The sequence below is a fragment of the Sphaeroforma arctica genome (genome assembly GCF_001186125.1).
Source record: "Sphaeroforma arctica JP610 unplaced genomic scaffold supercont1.12703, whole genome shotgun sequence".
In the NCBI taxonomy this organism is placed as follows: domain Eukaryota; class Ichthyosporea; order Ichthyophonida; genus Sphaeroforma; species Sphaeroforma arctica.
The window spans coordinates 1-712 of NW_014027855.1; the positions used below are offsets into that span (position 1 = coordinate 1).

The following is a 712-nucleotide window of genomic DNA, read 5'->3' on the forward strand; positions in this document are numbered from 1 at the left end:
TATATATATATATAAATACACACACACACACACATATCACATATACATCCTACTGCAGGTTCGCCCAAGCGCGCTTCGAGAAGTAGCCGTAGAGGTACCGCGTGTGCTGTGGACTGACATTGGGGGTCAAGAAGACGTTAAACAACGTCTGCGCGAAGCTGTGAGCTGGCCGTTGCTGCATCCTGAGGCGTTTGTGCGAATGAACATACGGCCTCCCAAGGGTGTGTTGTTGTACGGACCCCCTGGAACGAGTAAGACTATGATGGCTAAGGCACTCGCGACAGAGAGTGGGCTGAACTTTATTCCGGTCAAGGTAGTGTGTGTTTGTTTGGGTGTATCTGTATATTGTTACCATAGTGACACGAGCACATATAGACAGTGTTCAGGACATGTATAGTTGTATGTATCGGCTGTTTGCTCCATGGATCGCTGGTACGAGTGAGTATGTGACGGCAAGGCTTTGACAACGGAGAGTAGGCTCAACTTCATACCGATTTATCTAGCGTCTGTCGTATTGTGTCTATGATGTTATAGATGGGTGTATAGTGATACATTGGCCTATATATTTCACCCTATGTTGAGATATACTAGTGATGGTGTTGTATATGAGAATGTAGTCATATATATATATATATATACGCACACACACACACACACATACACACACACACACACACACACACACACACACACACACACACACACACACACA

The 712-nt window shown here is 45.1% G+C and overlaps 1 protein-coding gene across 1 annotated transcript; it reads left to right on the forward strand.

The window, feature by feature from the left end:
• Positions 1-58: 58 nt before the first annotated feature.
• On the forward strand, positions 59-316 carry SARC_17910 (hypothetical protein; the record flags this gene model as incomplete). Its single annotated transcript, XM_014288004.1, has 1 exon — positions 59-316. A coding segment is annotated over one exon (258 nt), but the record flags the coding sequence as incomplete, so codon positions are not given.
• Positions 317-712: the final 396 nt, after the last annotated feature.